The 17,276-nt window shown below is 46.8% G+C and overlaps 1 protein-coding gene across 10 annotated transcripts in view; it reads left to right on the top strand.

The window, feature by feature from the left end:
* The window catches only part of LOC139556944 (serine/threonine-protein kinase WNK2-like), an 85,676-nt gene that overhangs the window by 63,569 nt on the left and 4,831 nt on the right, over positions 1-17,276 (top strand). For 5 of the 10 annotated variants that reach the window (XM_071371116.1, XM_071371123.1, XM_071371114.1 and 2 more), the window contains 16 exons: positions 2,797-3,150; positions 3,423-3,472; positions 5,988-6,150; positions 6,238-6,354; positions 8,951-9,121; positions 9,408-9,459; positions 10,058-10,156; positions 10,515-11,317; positions 11,724-11,775; positions 11,912-11,976; positions 12,211-12,842; positions 13,131-13,351; positions 13,605-13,838; positions 14,564-14,662; positions 16,126-16,170; positions 16,829-17,127. In XM_071371116.1, the coding sequence (XP_071227217.1) occupies positions 2,797-3,150; positions 3,423-3,472; positions 5,988-6,150; positions 6,238-6,354; positions 8,951-9,121; positions 9,408-9,459; positions 10,058-10,156; positions 10,515-11,317; positions 11,724-11,775; positions 11,912-11,976; positions 12,211-12,842; positions 13,131-13,351; positions 13,605-13,838; positions 14,564-14,662; positions 16,126-16,170; positions 16,829-17,127 (3,456 nt within the window). The remainder of the gene's footprint in view (positions 1-2,796; positions 3,151-3,422; positions 3,473-5,987; positions 6,151-6,237; positions 6,355-8,950; positions 9,122-9,407; positions 9,460-10,057; positions 10,157-10,514; positions 11,318-11,723; positions 11,776-11,911; positions 11,977-12,210; positions 12,843-13,130; positions 13,352-13,604; positions 13,839-14,563; positions 14,663-16,125; positions 16,171-16,828; positions 17,128-17,276) is intronic. The other 5 variants (XM_071371115.1, XM_071371122.1, XM_071371118.1 and 2 more) reach the window with 4 other exon arrangements.

The following is a 17,276-nucleotide window of genomic DNA, read 5'->3' as shown; positions in this document are numbered from 1 at the left end:
TTTTAAAAATCCACCTTTCCAGAAACAAGTCTCTCACCGTTGCCGCTTGTTATAGACCCCCTTCAGCCCCCAGCTATGCCCTGGACACCATATGTGAATTGATTGCCCCCCCGGCCGTCCTACAATCTAAGCTAGATGCTCTCAATCTCACACAAATTATCAAGGAACCTACCAGGTACAACCCTAAATCCGTAACCATGGGCACCCTCTTATATATCATCCTGACCAACTTGCCTTCTAAATACACCTCTACTGTTTTCAACCAGGATCTCAGCGATCACTGCCTCATTGTCTGCGTGTGTAATGGGTCCGCAGTCAAACGATCACCCCGCATCACTGTCAAACGCTCCCTAAAACACTTCAGCGAGCAGGCCTTTCTAATCGACCTTGGCCCGGGTATCCTGGGAGGATATTGACCTCATCCCGTCAGTAGAGGAAGCCTGGTTGCTCTGTAAATGCTTTCCTCACCATCTTAAATAAGCATGCCCCATTCAAAAAATGTAGAACTAAGAATAGATATAGCCCTTGGTTCACCCCAGACTTGAATGTCCTTGACCTGCACAAAAACATCCTGTGGCGTTCTGCATTAGCATCGAATAGCCCCCGCGATATGCAACTTTCAGGGAAGTCAGGAACCAATATATTCAGTCAGTTAGGAAAGCTAAGGCTAGCTTTTTCAAACAGAAATTTGCATCCAGTAGCACTAATTCCAAAAGGTTTTGGGACACTAAAGTCTATGGAGAATAAGAGCACCTCCTAGCTGCCCTCTGCACTGAGGACAGGAAACACTTTCACCACCGATAAATCAACGATAATCGATCATTTCAATAAGCATTTTTCTACCCCTACCCCAGCCAACATCTCAGCGCCCCCTGCAGCAACTTTACCAAGCCCCCCCCCCCCCCCCCCCCCTGCTTCTCCTTCACCCAAATCCAGACAGCTGATGTTCTGAAAGAGCTGCAAATTCTGGATCCCTACAAATCAGCTGGGCTAGACAAACTGGACCATCTCTTTCTAAAATGATCCGCCGAAATTGTTGCAACCCCTATTACTAGCCTATTCAACCTCCCTTTCGTATCGTCTGAGATCCTCCAAGATTGGAAAGCTGCCACGGTCATCTCCCTCTTCAAAGACACTCTAGACCCAAACTGTTATAGATTTTTATGCATCCTGCCCTGCCTTTCTAAAATCTTCGAAAGCCAAGTTAACAGATCACCGACCATTTCGAATCCCACCGTACCTTCTCCACTATGCAATCTTGTTTCCGAGCTGGTCATGGGTGCACCTCAGCCATGCTCAAGGTCCTAAAAGATATCATAACCGCCATCGATAAAAGACAGTACTGTGCAGCCGTCTTCATCGACCTGGCCAAGGCTTTCAACTCTGTCAATCACTGCATTCTTAACGGCAGACTCAATAGCCTTGGCTTCTCAAATGACTTCCTCGCCTGGTTCACCAACTACTTCTCTGATAGAGTTCAGTTTGTCAAATCGGAGGGCCTGTTGTCCGGACCTCTGGCAGTCTCTATGGGTGTGCCACAGGGTTCAATTCTCGGGCCGACTCTTTTCTCTGTATATATCAATGATGACGCTCTTGCTGAGGGTGAGTCTCTGATCCACTTCTACGCAGACGACACTATTCTGTATACATCTGGCCCTTCTTTGGACACTGTGCTAACAAACTTCCAAACGAGCTTCAATGCCATACAACACTCCTTCCGTGGCCTCCAACTGCTTTTAAATGCTAGTAAAACTAAATGCATGCTCTTCAACCAATTGCTGCCCGCGATGTCATTTACAAAATAGCCTCCAACACTCTACTCAGCAAACTGGATGTAGTCTATCACAGTGCCATCCATTTTGTCACCAAAGCCCCATATACTACCCACCACTGCGACCTGTATGCTCTCGTTGGCTGGCCCTCACTACATATTCGTTGCCAAAACCACTGGCTCCAGGTCATCTATAAGTCTATGCTAGGTAAAGCCCCGCCTTATCTTAGCTCACTGGTCACCATAGCAACACCCACCCGTAGCACGCACTCCAGCAGGTATATTTCACTGGTCATCCCCAAAGCCAACACTTCCTTTGGCCGCCTTTCCTTCCAGTTCTCTGCTGCCAATGACTGGAACGAGTTGCAAAAATCACTGAAGCTGGAGTCTTATATCTCCCTCTAACTTTAAGCATCAGCTGTCAGAGCGGCTTACTGATCACTGTACATGTACACAGCCAATCTGTAAATAGCACACCCAACTACCTCCTCCTCATATTGTTACTTTACCTCTTGCTCTTTTTCACCCCAGTATCTCTACTTGCACATCATCATCTCCACATCTATCACTCCAGTGTTAATGCTAAATTGTAATTATTTTGCCTCTATGGCCTATTTATTGCCTTACCTCCCTACTCTTCTACATTTACTTCCCTTTGTAAGTAAAACAGCCCCACAACATCACAGATCCACCACCATACTTCAGTGGATCACCATGTCTCTTTTTATGCCAATCCCACCTTTGGTGTTTGTTGCCAAAAAGCTCTATTTTAGTCTCATCAGACCATAGAACCTGGTTCCAATCTAAGTTCCAATGACATAGATTTTTCTATTGTGTTATTGACTGTACGTTTGTTTATGTGTAACTCTGTGTTGTTTTTGTCGCACTGCTTTGCTTTATCTTGGCCAGGTCACAGTTGTAAATGAGAACGTGTTCTCAACTGGCCTACCTGGTTAAATAAAGAATAAAAATACAAATAAATAAATGTTGAGTCCTCCACCAATATATGTCCCTCCCTACATCAGCAGGTCCAGCAGCAGGCCAAGGCCCAGCTTCCAGATGCCGTCCCCTTTGCACAGGCTAATCAGCCTTCCCAGCCTGCAGTTTTCTCCCCTCCAATACAGACTGTGCCGGACCCTGGCACAGGTACTGCCGCAACCCAGCTTGACCTCATCCAGAACCCCAGCCAAACCCAGTACCAGCATCAGGCCCAAGGCCAGAGCCAACCACAGGCTCCAGCTCCACTACCCCCTGACTCCCAGACAGCAGCCCCTTGGCCTGCCAGCACCAGCCTGACTCAGCAGAACCAGGCCAGTGCCAGCAGCTGCTCAGGGACCACACTCACCTCGGGACAGGCTCAAACAGAGTCCAATCTGGAGGTATGGAGGACTGACCTGACCAATACGTCCCCTCCCTAAGCCCTTGAATCTCAGTCCCTCAATTCTCCCCTTTCTCAGCCCCTCTCTGACCCTCCCTCTACTTTTTCCTAAAACAGCATCACCAATATCTCTGCACCCCAAGTATCCTCCCCAACTTTCCCTGCACACTCATCTCCGTTTATGACTTCGCTAATAATGACACAATCCATGTTTACGCCCCAACCCTTCTTTCAAAGCATGAACATACTCACTTTGTTTTGTTTTGTCTGCAGGATCCTGGTGCAGAGAAGCAGGCTTCAGGGGCCAGCTACTCCTACGACAGGTATGAGCTGACTCAACTCTTCAACTATTCTGATGGCTATCTGGTGCAGAGATTTGGTGGTGTGTTAGGAGAGACCATGGAGAGTTCAGTGATGCCTATCATTCTCGTCTCTCAGGATGAGGGTAATATAACAACCTCAGACATAAAGGCATAGTTGGGCAACACGGAACCTTGGTAAAAACCCCGGCCAAACCGTAGGCACGAATGGTGAACTGACAGTGCATACAGCTCACTCACTCGCTTTGCGGATATAAGGGCAACCAGTAAAGCAGTCTTAAAGGAGAGATATTTAATCTCCTCGTTTTCCAGCAGCTCAAAAGGCTGCTGTGAAATAGCCTCAAGCACAATAGACAAATCCCATGACGGGACTAAAGGCTTTGGAACTGGATATAAGCGACATAATGGGGTGTATTGTTGAAGCCTATATGACCGGCCGAGATAGCGGCAAGATAGGCCTTAAGTAAAGAAGTAGTTTTGGGGGGTATCTGTACTTTACTCTTTATATTTTTGACTACTTTTACTTCACTACATTCCTAAAGAAAATAATGTACTTTTTATTCCATACATTTTCCTTGACACCCAAAAGTACTTGAATGCTTAGCAGGACAGGAAAATGGACCAATTCATGCACTTATCAAGGGAACACGTGGTCATCCCTACTGCCTCTGGTCTAGCGGACTCACTAAACACAAATGCATTGTTTGTAAATGATGTCTGAGTGTGCCCCTGGCTACCAATGCATTTTCAAAACAAGGAAATGGTGCTGTCTGCTTTGCTTATAATAAGGAATTTTACATTATTTTTTACTTTTTGATTTTTAAGTATATTTAGAACCAAATACTTCTACACTTTTACTCAAGTAGTATTTTACTGGGTGACTTTCACTTTTACTTGCGCAACTTTCTATTAAGTTATTTATGACAATTGGGTACTTTTTCCACCACTGGGTTCATAATGTAAAGTAATGTGACAGGTGAAATTAAGCACGCAATCTGCTTTATCGCCTAACGTATTGCATAAGTTGACTGCAGCTATTTACTTAAAGTAGCTACAAATATATTTTGTTTTTGAAAAAATTCAAAGAAATAGTTTCAACGGTATTGAAAAACCATACCGGGTATTTGGAAAAAGCTACGGGATATATGATATACCGCCCAAGCCATTTTTCCTCCATCCCAACTGAGGGGCCTTTGTCAATGGCAAACTGTAAATATTGGCCGGGAAGGGGCATGACTTCACTCGTGGGCTCTTGTTACATTAGGTTAGAAGGCTCTTTTTCAAAGCGATTTCAGTTGTCAATGTGCTGCGTTGTGAAAATAAAAAGATATCATTCTTAATTCATGGCATGTTTTTTTTTTATCTAAATGTTGAATAGACATAGAGAAATTCATTCATGGAAGAAAGGGGAATAGCCTATACTACTCTGGAGTCATAAAAACAATTAAATCAATACATTTTATTTGGCGGGGCACAGATCGGCTCTCAGAACAATTCTATGTGGGTGGGTCGGGTTGCGGAGAAGAATCTACCCTGTTGTCCAGTATCGGGTGGGGCTCGGAATTGATGTGGCAGGCACTGGGCGGGTGCGGCTAAAAAAAAACTGGTGCATGTTCAAATTGATAGCTAGCTACGTTTGATATTCGCTCGTATCTGATATCTTAGCACCATGTTTATCTAGCCAGCTAGCTAGCATAGTAGCTAATATAGCTAGCTAGTTAACACCACAGATACAATGATTAGTTATTGTAATCTTTGCCAACAGGTCACATAGCTATCTGTTTAGCTAGCTTGCTTATTGCATGCATGTCTGGGCACATTGACACAAGCCTTATTATTAGTGAATTAGCAAAACAACTATTTTCAACAGGAGTTCAATTTTGGTCGCTGTGTCAATTAATCCATTTCTCAATACCGCAACTTCCTGTTGGAGAATTTGCTAGCTTGCTGCTGATGATTTTCCCAGATAGACATTCCTCAGCATTGTGCAGTGCTCGTGGCTCAGGCGGTGAGTGGCGGCTGGCACAGCAGCTATGTAGCTGGACTATCGGCAAAACCCATAGAGAAGGGCCGATAGACTAGAAAAAGGCAATATTGGCCCGATATATCGGCTAGGCCGATTTTATAGGTCATTCTCTAGTTTAGGATATACTATAGGCCTACCAATTTGTCTACTTAACCTACCAAATCTGGATACTGTTTCTTCAACCTAATATAAGTGTTAGAAAGATATGTGTTGTAACAAGACCCTTGTATCATGTTAGGATAAACAATTTCCCGTGAGTGTGTGCCTACATTCATCTTGACCTTGATCAACCACCTTGTTAAGCTTTTATTTTGATATGCACATACTGTCGTCAATATCGGCCAACCCTGATAATTGAGCATCCGAGAAGTGAATACACTGTTCAAGTACCATGTTCATGCATTCAGGACTATCTCAAGCCATTGTATTTATAATGAGTTGGACTGTATAGTATGTCTCGTTTACTTTTTTCTTTTTTCTTTCATGAACCAGTGTGAACTCCGACGCCACCTCAGGGAAGGAGATGAGCGACGGTAACGAGGGGACGCACGGATCAGGGAAGGGCGAGGGGAAGGTCCGGAAACACCACCGCCGCTCCACGCGCACCCGCTCACGCCAGGACAAGATCAACAAGCCCAAACTCAGCATGCTCAATGTGAGTACCGCACCATCCATTTACAGTAGTCTTAGTAGATCAATCGGCACACATCCATGTCTCTGACACCTGTTTCTCCCTGGACAGGTGTGTTATACAGGGGATAAGATGGTGGAGTGTCAGCTGGAGACACACAACCACAAGATGGTTACCTTCAAGTTCGACCTGGACGGAGACGCACCTGAGGAGATAGCCACTTACATGGTATGGTTAGAGTACAGTCGTGGCCAAAAGTTTTGAGAATGACACAAATATTAATTTTCACAAAGTTTGCTGCTTCAGTGTCTTTAGATATTTATGTCAGATGTTACTATGGAATACTGAAGTATAATTACAAGCATTTCATAAGTGTCAAAGGATTTTATTGACAATTACTTGAAGTTGATGCAGTGTCAATATTTGCAGTTGACCCTTCTTTTTCAAGACCTCTGCAATCCGCCCTGGCATGCTGTCAATTAACTTCTGGGCCACATCCTGACTGATGGCAGCCCATTCTTGCATAATCAATGCTTGGAGTTTGTCAGAATTTGTGAGTTTTCTTTTGTCCACCCGCCTCTTGAGGATTGACCACAAGTTCTCAATGGGATTAAGGTCTGGGGAGTTTCCTGGCCATGGACCCAAAATATCAATGTTTTGTTCCCCGAGCCATTTAGCTATCACTTTTGCCTTATGGCAAGGTGCTCCATCATGCTGGAAAAGGCATTGTTCGTCACCAAACTGTTCCTGGATGGTTGGGAGAAGTTGGTCTCTTTATTCATTGGCTGAAAAGCAACCCCACACATGAATGATCTCAGGATGCTTTACTGTTGGCATGACACAGGACTGATGGTAGCGCTCACCTTGTCTTCTCCGGACAAGCTTTTTTCCAGATGCCCCAAACAATCGGAAAGGGGATTCATCAGAGAAAAGGACTTCACCTCAGTCCTCAGCAGTCCAATCCCTGTACCTTTTTCAGAATATCAGTCTGTCCCAGATGTTTTTCCTGGAGAGAAGTGGCTTCTTTGCTGCCCTTCTTGACACCAGGCCATCCTCCAAAAGTCTTCGCCTCACTGTGCGTGTAGATGCACACACACCTGCCTGCTGCCATTCCTGTGCAAGCTCTATACTGGTGGTGCCCCGATCCCGCAGCTGAATCAACTTTAGGAGACGGTCCTGGCGCTTGCTGGACTTTCTTGGGTGCCCTGAAGCCTTCTTCACAACAATTGAACCGCTCTCCTTGAAGTTCTTGATGATCCGATAAATGGTTGATTTAGGTGCAATCTTACTGGAAGCAATGTCCTTGCCTGTGAAGGCCTTTTTGTGCAAAGCAATGATGACAGCACGTGTTTCTTTGCAGGTAAACATGGTTGACAGAGGAAGAACAATGATTCCAAGCACCACCCTCCTTTTGAAGCTTCCAGTCTGTTATTCGAATGCAATCAGCATGACAGAGTGATCTCCAGCCTTGTCCTCATCAACACTCACACCTGTGTTAACGAGAGAATCACTGACATGATGTCAGCTGGTCCTTTTGTGGCAGGGCTGAAATTCAGTGGAAATGTTTTTGGGGGATTCAGTTCATTTGCATGGCAAAGAGGGACTTTGCAATTAATTGCAATTCATCTGATCACTCTTCATAACATTCTGGAGTATATGCAAATTGCCATCATACAAACTGAGGCAGCAGACTGAAAATTAATATTTGTGTCATTCTCAATTTTTGGCCACAACTGTAGACCCTACTCTAGCACAGAAGCAAGCTGCAGTTTCCATGCCACTAATGGGAGGGGTGGGGGACATTTTTCTTCCCTTCACACACCTCCAAAGACTTGTGAAAACCTCCACAACCAAGGGAACCCCCCCCCCCCCCCCCCACACACACACACACACACAAACTTTAGAAATCTTGAATATCTATCACAATCTAAACACCTACACAGATGCCCACGTATTAACAAACACCCCAGAAAACCTCTGTTACCCCTTTCCGCCTGCCTCCTAAATTCGGTGTGTGTGCTCTCTATGCCTGCTAGCTCTAAGTGAGGGAGATGCTCTTTGATGTTCCAGGGCACTGAAACTCTGTGTAATGCTGTTCTTCACTGCACTGCAGCAAAACCTCTCCCCTCGCTCACTACAAACCCCATCCCTGTTCATTTTGGACCGATATGCTTTTTTGTACGTGGATTACACATTTTGTTGCACATCATTTTTTGTTTCATTCCCCCAAAATCTAAATATTTTTCCAAAACTGGTGCCTCTGGCCGTGCTTTGAATAGGCAGGTTTCAAACACTTTCACATAGGCCTCGCCCAATTTTATTTATTATATATTTTACCCCCTTTTTTCTCCCCAATTTCGATCTTGTCTCATCGCTGCAACTCCCCAACAGGCTCGGGAGGCGAAGGTCGAGTCATGCGTCCTCCGACACATGACCAGCCGAACCGCGCTTCTTAACACCCGCCCGCTTACCCCGGAAGCCAGCGTTCACCTGACAACCGAGGTCAGCCTACAGGCGCCCGGCCCGCCACAAGGAGTCGCTAGAACGCGATGAGCCAAGTAAAGCCCCCCAGACAATCCCATCTCTAACCCGCTGGGCCAATTGTGCGCAGCCCTATGGGACTCCCGATCACGGCCAGTTGTGATACAGCTCGAGAACGAACCAGGGTCTGTAATGACGCTTCTAGCACTGCGATGCAGTGCCTTAGACCGCTGCGTGAAGGCCTAGCCCAATTTTTATCGAAAGACAGTCCAGACGTGACTGTTTATTATACATTTTTCAGGGGATTTGACATTGATGGATGGTTTCTATTTTTGTCTGTTAGGTGGAGAACGACTTCATCCTGCTCCTGGAGAAGGAGATGTTTATAGAGCAGTTAAAGGATATTGTGGACAAGGCTGAGGACATGCTGAGTGAGGACACGGAGGGGGAAAGGATCTCTGACCACGTGGGCAGTCCCCAGCAGAGCCACGGAGCAGTCATACTGGGGGGAGAGGTGAGGAGGGATGGAGGGATTTTGAAGTAACAGAGTTATGGGGGAGAGGTGCAGGTGGCCAGTCTCAGATGCATCGTCCAACACTCAAGATTACTTAGTGAACAGGGCAGCCAACAAACCACTGCCAAGATAGAAACGTTGTTGCTGATGGGACACTTTTGGCTAACCTAATTTGTCAGCCGGGGCCAACACAGTGACATTGCTGAGAGAACCCTTTCAAGCTTCATTGTCTCCAAGTTATACTCTTGAGTGCCAGCCATTTATACCGATTCTCTCCCTTTTTTAGGGTTCAAAGACGGCTACACCTAATTCACCACAACTTGTGTACCAGCAGAACGGTAGGGCTTCGCTACCTCCTGGCGTGAAGGGGAAGGCTTTTGCTCTAGCCCAGCTGTAACATCGATACAGAAAATTAACTAATCATGGTCTTCAAATCAGTTTTAATGATGCATGTAACAGATAAGTTGGAACAAATGGTCTTGCAGGACCCCTAATATACAATCTTATCTCCAACGCACTACAGATACATTACATAGTACATTACAGTCTCTCTGTGACTCTGGTGAACCTCAGACACAGCACATTTCCTGCCTCAGTAGATTTGTATGCTCTGGGAGGTTATTGTGGTCAGGAGTGATGGAGAGGAGGATTAGAGGATGACTGGGTTATATCTCTTTCTAGCTCTCAATCGCTCTTTCCTTTTACATCTCTGTCCTATCGTTACTCAGTCCTATCTTTGCGTCTCCCCCAATCAATCTCTCCATCTCCCATTCTCTTCCTCTAAACATAATTTGATAGTTGATATGAATTTGTGAGCATCTCTATCTGTGGATCATCTGCATTTGAGTGCATATCTGTCTTTCTCTATAGAGCTATCTTACTGTTGCTACTATATCTGTATCTATGAGTGTGTTTCTTTGTCTGTGTCCTTGGCAGTCCTCCACACTGGGAAGCGCTGGTTCATCATCTGCCCCGTGGCCGAGACGCCCACGCCAGACAGAGAGAGGACTTCATCAGACACCTCTACAACCAAGGGTGCACACACCCATCCATACACACACGTACACACAATCAAACGTGCGTACACACACACGCACGTATGTATGAGTATGATCACACACACACACAGCAGAGTGGGTGAATAAAGCTGTGTATTAGTGTCTGTGTGTGTCTGAGCTAATGTGTGTGTTGTATGTGTGTGTGAGGGTCAGTTATGTAATGCAAGTGCTGTGGTGAAAGGTAGGCTTTGCACTCCAACTGACAGAGCTCTGATTGGGGAAGACAAGTGATGACGCAATACCCTCACACACCAACAGGACATCCATCTCCTTAACTCCACTCTTTTATTTCATCTCTCTTTAACTCCTTCTCTTCTCACCTCTCTCCCCTACAGAGGCTCCTGTCACATCATTGTCTAGGTCCAGTTGCAGTACTACTCCGCCAGTGTCTGCCCCAACTCCTGTTCTTGCCCTGACCACCATATCCCCTACTCCAGGCCCCTCTGCACCTCAAAGCTCTGCCCAGTCTCAGGACACCAATGTGGGCAAGGCCAGAGTTCAGCAGCCCCAGGCCTCTGGAACCAAACCCTCCACCACCAGTGCTACGGCTGCTGCCATGGGCCGCCGCAACTCTCTTTCAGGCAGCGAACCCTGCATCTCCATGGTAACAGACATCCCATGCTGCCCCATCGTCCCACCTGTGTCCCTGGATGTGAATGGGGCGGGACATAAAGGGATGAGTGGCACTTCCTCATGTCTACCCAATCAGGAGGCCAGCCTGTCAGGAGACCCGCCCCCTCCCCTGGGCTCCCACCAGCCAGTGGTCCTGCAGCAGCCCTATGCCATGCAAAGCATGGTGGGTGGAGGAGGTGGAGCCACAACACCATCACAGCCCCAGAGTCCCGCCCACCAGGCGTCCCAGCAGCAGGATGGACCTGGGGGGTCTGGGAGTGGAGGTGGTTGCGGCCTGGGGGAGTCTGATGGAGAGGGCCCACCCAGGGTAGAGTTTGTGGACCGTACCATCAAGACTCTGGATGAGAAGCTGAGGAACCTGCTGTACCAGGAGTACACCCAATCTGCTCCTTCCAGCACCGCCTCAGACCTCCAGGGCTCCATCACAGAGGGGGTCAGCTCTCCCCCTGTCTCTGACTGCCAGACCACCTCTGGGGGGAGGCTCCCCAGGAAGGGAGAGGTGCTGGTAAAGATGCACTGTGTTTCTGTGTCCGCCAGATATTCGGATTGGGGCAGTAGCAGCGTTTTATCTGATGGAGGGGTTTGTGTTTGTGTGAATCCTTGGTGTAATATTGATTCAGCCATTGAATGTAATCACTGGCCTTTAGAGTGACTGATACTGCATTTAGCAGAGGAAGTAGAGCTCAGGGCTGCTGGCCAGATCGTGCATTATACTCTGCACCCCTGGCAGTTTGATCTCTTGATGCGGGTTGAGTGGTGTGTGTGTGTGTGTGTGGGCGCCGATATGTTTAGACAAAGCAGGCGTCATTGAAGGATAATGGCTAGACTGATTCACAACCTGTAACCCTGGTGTACCATTTCACTGAATTTAATGTTGTATTTTTCATTCAATATTTATTTCTCGTTTTCAGCCTCAGATTCCTGAGCGTACTGATAGTTTGGGTACACTGAGTGACTCTGCAGGTAAATTACATCACAAACACAATTGTATATGCTATAGTATGTATTGTGGAGTATTCATTTGTACTATTTAGGATAAACCCCCCCCCAAAGTGATTCCCACTTTTTAAATGTTGATCTTGAATTGTATTTTGTTAAGGATTGATGAATAGGAGAGACTGTGTGGGCAGTTCCAGTTCCTACGTCTCCAAGAGCCGCTTTCAGGTAACCATCTACTTTAATCCCTCTCACTTAAACGAAGACAAACATTCTGAATACGACAAACTCTCTTCAATAAACTACATTTGACTTTCATTAAATTGAACACATTTTATGTAACTGTTTGTCAAGATTTAGATCTATTAAACAATTAAATCAGTTAATTGAGAATTATTCAGTTTACGCCCTAGTTTTTTTTTTTAGTTTATTTGGATTCTATTTGATCACTATGTCCTCCAGATCATCCCCACTCCTCCGGACGTCATCCGTCGTTTAGAGAACAGCAGAAGTGGCAGCTCCCCGGCTCCCTCTAGTGGTTTGGTGGGCTCTCGCGCCGCAGCCGAGGGGGGCGGCCCACGAGACCAGGGGTGTATGGTCGTGGGTAGGTTCTCAGTGATGACCACTGAAGAGGGTGCGGAAAACGCCCCCAAACCCCCCTGTAGTAACCGCTACTCAGCCCCCCCAGACTTGTACCAGGACACCACCGCCTCTAGCCCCAACGCCACCCCCAGCCTGCGCCCACGTGCCCACACTGCTGACGCTGCCACCAACCACTCCTTTCACTTCGACTCTGACTCGGGGGAGGAGGACACCAGTAGTTTAGCCCCTCCCCTTGCCTACCACAAGACTCCGGCTCATGCCCTCCCGGAACACAGCGGAAGTGACCTCATGAAGAGGGCGGTGGCCTTCCTGCGCCGCACTCGCCGCAGCAGTGTGCAGAGCTCGGATTCGCCGAGCCGGCAATGCGTGGTAGCTAATGGCCACGCCATCTCGCCGCCTGGACCCGGCCATGTATCATACGTCAGCAGTGACAACGACTCTGAGTTTGAGGATGCGGACATGAGGAAGGAGCTGCAGAGGCTGAGGGAGAAGTATGTGCACACACACACACACATGCATTCATAGTCATACACACACACAAAGGGTCAAAGTCAACCCATTGATATATAGAAAACTATCAACCATTGTAACCTTCATAGCCCTGGATAGGTTTGTAGCCCATTAAACACTGCAGAGTTGTTTAACAGCTAGTTAGTGAACATTTAAAATTGTACGAGACAGTTAAATGACAGTTCCTGTCCCAGTTAAAGAGCGAAATGGAAGACATCGTAGTATGCAGATTTTCCCTTTCTCAATCTCTCTCTTTTCTTTCTCCTCAGACACATGAAGGAGATCTCTGAGCTGCAGGCGTTCCAGAGGAGTGAGATAGAGCGTCTGTATAAAGAGCTGGGGAAAGCACTGCCGCCTAGTGTAGGCCAGCTGCACGCTGCGCCCCCTAGTGGCCGCAGACGCAAGGTCAGCAAACACAAGCTGAAGGCAGGCAAGCTGCTCAACCCCATGGTGCAGCAGCTGAAAAACAGCCTGAATACCACCACCACCGGTGAGAGGAAATGTGTCAGAGTGGTGAGAAGAGGGTAGAGGGGTGTGTGGTGGATAGAGTGAAAGGTGGGATGAGGAGGAAAAGAGTGACATGTCTCTGTGAGAGAGGGGGAGGGAATGGAAGCGAGAAAGGTGTTTGTGAGCAGTCCCGAGAAAGGGGAATTGAGTGAGGAAGATTGGGAGGATTGGAAATGTGGTAATAACAAGAAATGAATCACCAATTCACCCTAAAACTGTTTCTGTGGCTTATCCAGTATTTCTCTCTGAAGGTGAGAGCGCACCGAGCTCGTCTGGCTCTCCAGCTAAGAGCTCCATTGTATCTGACGGCTCGGCCCGCTCCAGTGGCAGCAGCAGCAGTACCAGCGGCACTCGGCCCAGCAAGGCCCCAGAGCCTGTCCAGACCCAGCAGCCCTGCTCTCTCAAGGGCTCGTTCTCTTCTGACAACATCTACGGTGGAGGCATGGCCACACACGTAGGCCCAGGGCAAGGTACCTGCACACGCATGCATACAGGACAAGTTATCCACACACTGTGGCATACCACACACAGTACACTGCCACAGTGAGGAGTACCACACACATTTGGTGCTTAGTAAGATTCAAACACACACATAGGATTCACGCAATATACCAAATGCAAATACACCCAAACACGTGTCACTCCCTGAGATGTGGACACGAACTCAAACACCCATTTGTACTGAGGAACAACCAACAGCTCAGCTTAATCTGCTGTAGAATTCTAAACTCTCAAATATTCTAAGTTGTGTCTAAACCGGAGGTCTCATTAGTCTCATAAGGGGACGTGGAAACTGCCACATTGAGGAAAAAGTCATGATTGTCAGTCTATCGAAAGCAAATGTTTTTAGGCAAACGTATACAAGGGGGTGCCCCTCATCACACATGTTTCTTCCAAAATACCGCCACGATACTGCATGACTTCTGAGGTGTCAATGGAAGCTGTCTTCAAGCACTGGTCACAGATCAGTTTAACAGTCCTCATGGTGAAGGTCAGGATGCATTTGGGAAAGTAACCTGATCTTAGACCAGTGCATAGTGATAACTGGTGCTGGTTTAGCCCATGTGACTGTACCCTATACTGGTGCTGCGGCTGTTAATGGTGGGGGTTTCTCATCCCAAGTCTCTGTGCACTTTTACAGAAGTGTTTCTCTCTTTGTTTCTTCTCTTCTTCCCTCTTATATTAATTTTTACAGGCTGGACGGTATACCACCAAACGTCAGAGAGAGTGACCTATAAATCTAGTAGCAAACCACGCGCTAGATTCCTCAGTGGACCCGTGTCTCTGTCCATCTGTTTGTATTTGTTATTTTCTACTTTTCCTCACTCATCTCATCCCTCTCTCTTCTCTTTATTTCACTTCTATCTCTTCTATCGACCAGACTGTTGTTTTTGTGTTTTTTAGATAGTGGATCCTCCCCTTCCTCCCCCTCCGTGTCCCCCAACACAAGCATATGTCAGCTATTGTGTATGTTCCTCATAGCTTTCTCCCCCTCAGCCCTAAGTTGTTCTGTGTTTAGACATCCCTCCATGCAAATGCTTTGTGCACTGCCTCTGGCTTTAAACAGACTCCAAAAAGCATAGTGTATGTCATAAAGCTCGTCTTCTCCCAAGATTGGCTATGCTAGACCCCGAAACCTGAGTGTGTGTGTGTGTGTGTGTGTCCGCCAAAGCTTTTGTATCCTATGTGTGTTTTAATTGACTCACTTCCTTAATTGTGAGGCGCATCAGCTCAAGTCTACAACCCCTCTGTATACCAAGACTAAAGCCAGCTCTCCCCTGATAGCCCAGCCATGTTCCATAGGCTTGCTGTGGTAGAGGAGGAGGTGCCTCTTTCTCGGTCTCATGTTTGGACTGGGAGGACGTGCAATGGTGCAGACAGGTGGGAGGCAGGGCACTGTCGGAGACTGGCTCCTGCAAAAAGGCTGTATCATCAATACTATCTACTTCTGTTTCCTCCTTCTCCTGCATGTCTTGATAAACGCTGACTCTGATGTGCTCAGGCTGTAGTATCTCTGTGCTCTTCGGTTCCGATTCTTTTTGAGGTTCCTTTGTTATGTTTCACAGGCGTTCTTGTACTTACTGGTAGTTGCACTGTTCTATGTTTAGGAATGAGCTTCAGGGATCTCGTTACTCTACTACTTACAGCATTGACCGTTCACTAATTTGTGTCTCCACTCATTTAAAATGATTATATGCAAACCGTATAGTTTTACTCTCAACACTGCCATTGTACAGTTGGGTTATCCATTGTAACGTTTAACATACCGTGTACAAACCGAAGTAAAAGGAGCCTGACATTGACAGTATTACTGAAACAATGACTTATTCCAAGTAAGTTTTTAAAGGAAAGTTCTAGACATGAAAATAGGACATGACAGGGTTACTAGGACCATATAATAGGAAGGTCTGAGTGACCTATGACAGTGTTGACATGCGCCGCCTTACTGTGGTCTTCGCCAAACCCCCTGTACTGTACTGTGGACCAGCATACCCACGGCCTAGGCTTCTCTTTATTTTCTAGGCCTCATACATTTTCTTTTCTTTTGGAGTGACAGCACAATTTAAGAGTCTTTCCCCCACTCCCATTTACTTCTCACTGATTTTAAACCCCCTTCTCCTCCTCTCCTTTTTTCCCTCTTGTTTCTCTCCCTAACTGATTTTGATAGCTGTGTGTGGCTTTTCAGCAGCTTGTTCACAGACCAGCGGTGTACCGGTCTAACTGTTTCTGTCTCTGTGCTGTTTTACCTTCTTATAGGGTCCACACTGAAACGACTATGTCTAGGCAAAGAGCGCAGTAGTAGTAACTATCTCATTTACTTTCTTCTTTCTCTGTCCACTTCGCTCTCTCTTTTTATCTCTGTTGGCATGAGCAGCCTTGGTTTATATTCACGTGTTGAGTTTGGCAGTCTGAAAAAAAACATGCCAGGTGTTGTTGGAAAGGTGTTGTCGTGGGCACTGTTGCACGAGGAGTGTCACCTTCATGAATTTATTTGTTTTTTGGGGGTTTTTTTGGTAGTGCATGGCGGTGTTTGTCCTAAATGTCTGAGTGCTGAATAATGTGACGTGTGTGGTTGTTTGTATCAGCATTAATGGTTTCTGTTTTGTCTTAATGTGGTGGAAGGGGGTTGGTTGGGTGGGTTGTTGGGATTCAACCATGCTGTAATCCTTTGGCTGCTAGGTTTGAGAACCTACACATGTGCTGACCAGTTGAATGAGATCACATGTCAAATCCACATTATTTTCAGCTGATCTTTCTCCACAAAACAATTACCACTCAAAGTGACATTTTACGGTCCACTTTTAGTTGACCTGTTTGATATTTTAATAAATATGCAGGCTCTATAAAGGCTGATGGTGGTTAAAGTGCCATGGATAACTGTAAAAGGCCTAACCGCAGCCAATCGATTCCATCGGAAGGGTCTAACTGGGCAGAGTTTACAAATCTTTCTGTGTTCTAGGGTCTTCTCACGGCGCCAGTGCAACTCAGACGGCATCCAATCAGCAACAGCCACCAGCTGTTCCCAATCCTTTGCCATCTCCTCAACCAATGACGGTGCTAGCTCAGGCCCAGGCAAACAACAGCAACAACAAGAAGCCAGGCACTTTCACGGACGACCTGCACAAGCTGGTAGATGATTGGACGAAGGAGACGCTGGCGGCCACACAGCCGCGGCCCTCTCTGAACCAGATCAAACAGCAGAGACGCATGCAGGACCTGGAGGGGCAAGCCACGCCCCTGGGAGGAGCCACGCAGGAGGTAACTGGCACAGAGAAACACATCAAAAGTCTAAAGAAGACTATCACCAGTGTGAAACACTTTTGGGAGTTGCATCCCTTCTCGCTCTCTTTTACCTGATCATGTGAAAAACAGTTGACAGAAGTCCATGTACACAATGTTAAACATCC

The sequence above is a fragment of the Salvelinus alpinus genome, chromosome 28 (genome assembly GCF_045679555.1).
Source record: "Salvelinus alpinus chromosome 28, SLU_Salpinus.1, whole genome shotgun sequence".
In the NCBI taxonomy this organism is placed as follows: Eukaryota; Metazoa; Chordata; class Actinopteri; order Salmoniformes; family Salmonidae; genus Salvelinus; species Salvelinus alpinus.
The sequence above is the reverse complement of the archived record's forward strand: the minus strand, read 5'-3'. Positions and strand labels throughout refer to the sequence as shown.